Source organism: Dendroctonus ponderosae, unplaced genomic scaffold, assembly GCF_020466585.1.
Source record: "Dendroctonus ponderosae isolate FM_Combo_2020 unplaced genomic scaffold, Dpon_F_20191213v2 Dpon_F_20191213_8, whole genome shotgun sequence".
Taxonomy (NCBI): Eukaryota; Metazoa; Arthropoda; class Insecta; order Coleoptera; family Curculionidae; genus Dendroctonus; species Dendroctonus ponderosae.
In genome coordinates this window covers 13,310,221-13,312,723 of record NW_026019016.1, presented here as the reverse complement: position 1 = coordinate 13,312,723, position 2,503 = coordinate 13,310,221, and the positions used below count along the sequence as shown (strand labels likewise).

Genomic DNA, 2,503 nt, shown 5'->3' with positions numbered 1-2,503 from the left:
AACGGTTTAGCCGTAAACTTCCGTGCCGTATAGCGTGAATAACCCTGTATATACTGGGTGATTCAAAATTAAAACTATCCTCTGAAGGTGTCTTAGAGGAATCTTCAGAAGCTGGCGCCTAAAACTCGAATATTGACCAAAAATGACTTCATTTGCTTCTGAAACTTCGCCTAAAACTAATTAAATAGTTGAAAAATTGCAAGTAAAAACTGAACAATTTGCGATCGAGGGCGCCTTAAAACCCGCAAATCGCCAATTCTTCAATAATTTCTGCGCATTTCAGTCCGCAAAAATGTACTTTTCCAAACTTGTCCATCTTGAAATTGATCTGATTTAAGTCGCAAAAGTGGCAAGTTCGAACGTAGCAACCCGCAGTACATCTTGCATCTCCCACACAGTCGCATGTGTGCAAGTGAGATAAGTGAGGAAAATGATAACCAGCTACGTTCCTGAATGGAGGGTTCAGTTTCAATAAATTGATTGGACTCAGAGTGAAAGCAGTCGATTATTCAATCGAATCAAATAAATGAGTTTTTTAGTGGAAAGGCGATTCCAAGGGCTAAATTGACCGACCAAAGGAAGCCACCCTCCCCTAGTGACGACTTGGTTTTCTACGACGACAATGATCGATTTTCACCCCCAGGGGCGCCCGCTAAAGGCACTCGAGGCGTCACTGGCACCCCCGTGGCCCTCAACAATAAGAACCAGAATATTTATTATTAGAAAACCATTCGTTTTAACATTATTTATGTTTATTTGTTTTAATAGAAGTTGTTTTTCTTAGTCGTCGCTGTTATGCTCACGTTAGTTAAGATTGGAGAAACGGAGCAGGAAAACAATGTTTTGGGTCCCACGCCGGGAAAATCGAACCAATTAAGGATCTTAATGCGCAATGGGAACTTTGCGCAATCGAAGTAACCCAATCCAATCTACAATGCGCAAAATACACGTACGTGCACGTACTAAATGTGCACAATGACTTGCTGAAACGTCGTTTATTTCCAGTCTTCACCAATTGCTCTTGCACTGCACTAATGATAAAATTATTTCAAAAATGATGCAGACACATTGAAAATTCGGGAGGGCGCAAGTGCACTTTTGCGGAACCGCCACTGTACTTATCTAAGATAACTAGAAATCATAATCTAACTATGGTTAATCTCAAGTAAATTATTGTGCGATTCGTGGTGGTTTTTGCGCAACTATCCACATTATCTGTAGGAAGTTGGTGCATTGGCATGTGTTGAAAAAGTGTAAAAATGAGCGAACGCAGTAGGGCAAAATGGGAATTACTCAGGCAAATTTTCGCTGTTTCCGGCATTGTAAGTATCTTCTGATTGCCAGTGTAAAGTGGGTGAAAAGGCACAGCAGGAATAACCAGTTAATGTTCGGTCTTTCCTAGTATTTTCCCCGATTTCCAGCAGGGGCGGATCCAGCTTTAAAGTCAGTTATGTAGAAAAAATACAGTCTTCTGTTATCTATGAAATTAGTAAAATGATCGTCGTTTTGTGCAAAGGTGGTGCAAGATTATTGCAAAATTTCGTGTTTTCCGTCCCGTTTTGCATGTTTCTCGGAAGCAAAATGAGCACGAACGCTCGTTTTTACATCATTCCAGAGATAACTAAATGGCCTTTATTCGAAGTTTCTCAAGAACCAGTCGAGCCACAGAATTCGTTTTGGCATCGTTGGATAGAGAATTGAAAAGTCGATTCAGCCGTAATAACGTTAGTGAGGAAATTCGAATAGTTTTGACCCAGAGACTTAGGTGCAAGATTATGCCAAAATTCCATGTTTTCCGTCCCGTTTTTGCTCATTCCTCGGAGGCAAAATGAGCAAGAATGCTCATTTCTACATAATTCTAGACAGAAATAAATGGCCTTTTTAAAAAGTGAACCATCGATGGGGAAATGTTGGCAGTTTCATCAAAAAATGCTTGAATTCAAGAAGTTTTAGAATTACGTGGTTACGCAAATTAGCCCTTCGACACAAAAGGGACAATAGGTTAACCCATATTACGTCGATATCGGCATTTCCTCAATCGCCTGTCTGGCCAGCCTTCATGTTCATATAGAAATCGATTTTTTTCCACATTTATTCACCTGCTCGATTGGGCAGTCTTCAATCTTTTCGGAGCATTTCGCCAATCTTTTTCCACTCATTTTCGATGATGGGGTGTCTTACTCGACAACCCATGCATTATTCAGGAATTTCTGCCTTAAATTCAATACAGCCACACTGACGAGTGTCCAGCGTGTCCAGCGCCGTTTTTTCCCGAATAAAATGAGCGTAAGCGAAGCTTTCACATTGTCGTTCTCCGGCCCAGCCTGTATGGGAAAGTGTGATTTTAAAGCGGTCCATTAATAAGGGGTTTACTCTCTAAGGGCTCTAAGCACGCATTGTATAATGTGGCGCACAATAGGGCTCTGTCGAAAGGTAAATAGGGTCGAGAGGGTGTTTAACACATTGCGAGTGCGATTAATTTAAACGTTTATTGCCGGTTTTG

General features: G+C 41.0%; 1 protein-coding gene across 2 annotated transcripts in view; it reads left to right on the top strand.

The window, feature by feature from the left end:
* Positions 1-1,158: 1,158 nt before the first annotated feature.
* The window catches only part of LOC109539486, a 4,144-nt gene continuing 2,799 nt past the window's right edge, over positions 1,159-2,503 (top strand). The window contains exon 1 of one of the 2 annotated variants that reach the window (XM_019907261.2): positions 1,159-1,322. In XM_019907261.2, coding sequence (XP_019762820.1) covers positions 1,260-1,322 — 63 coding nt within the window. In that variant the 5' untranslated portion in view covers positions 1,159-1,259. The remainder of the gene's footprint in view (positions 1,323-2,503) is intronic. The other variant, XM_019907263.2, reaches the window with a different exon arrangement.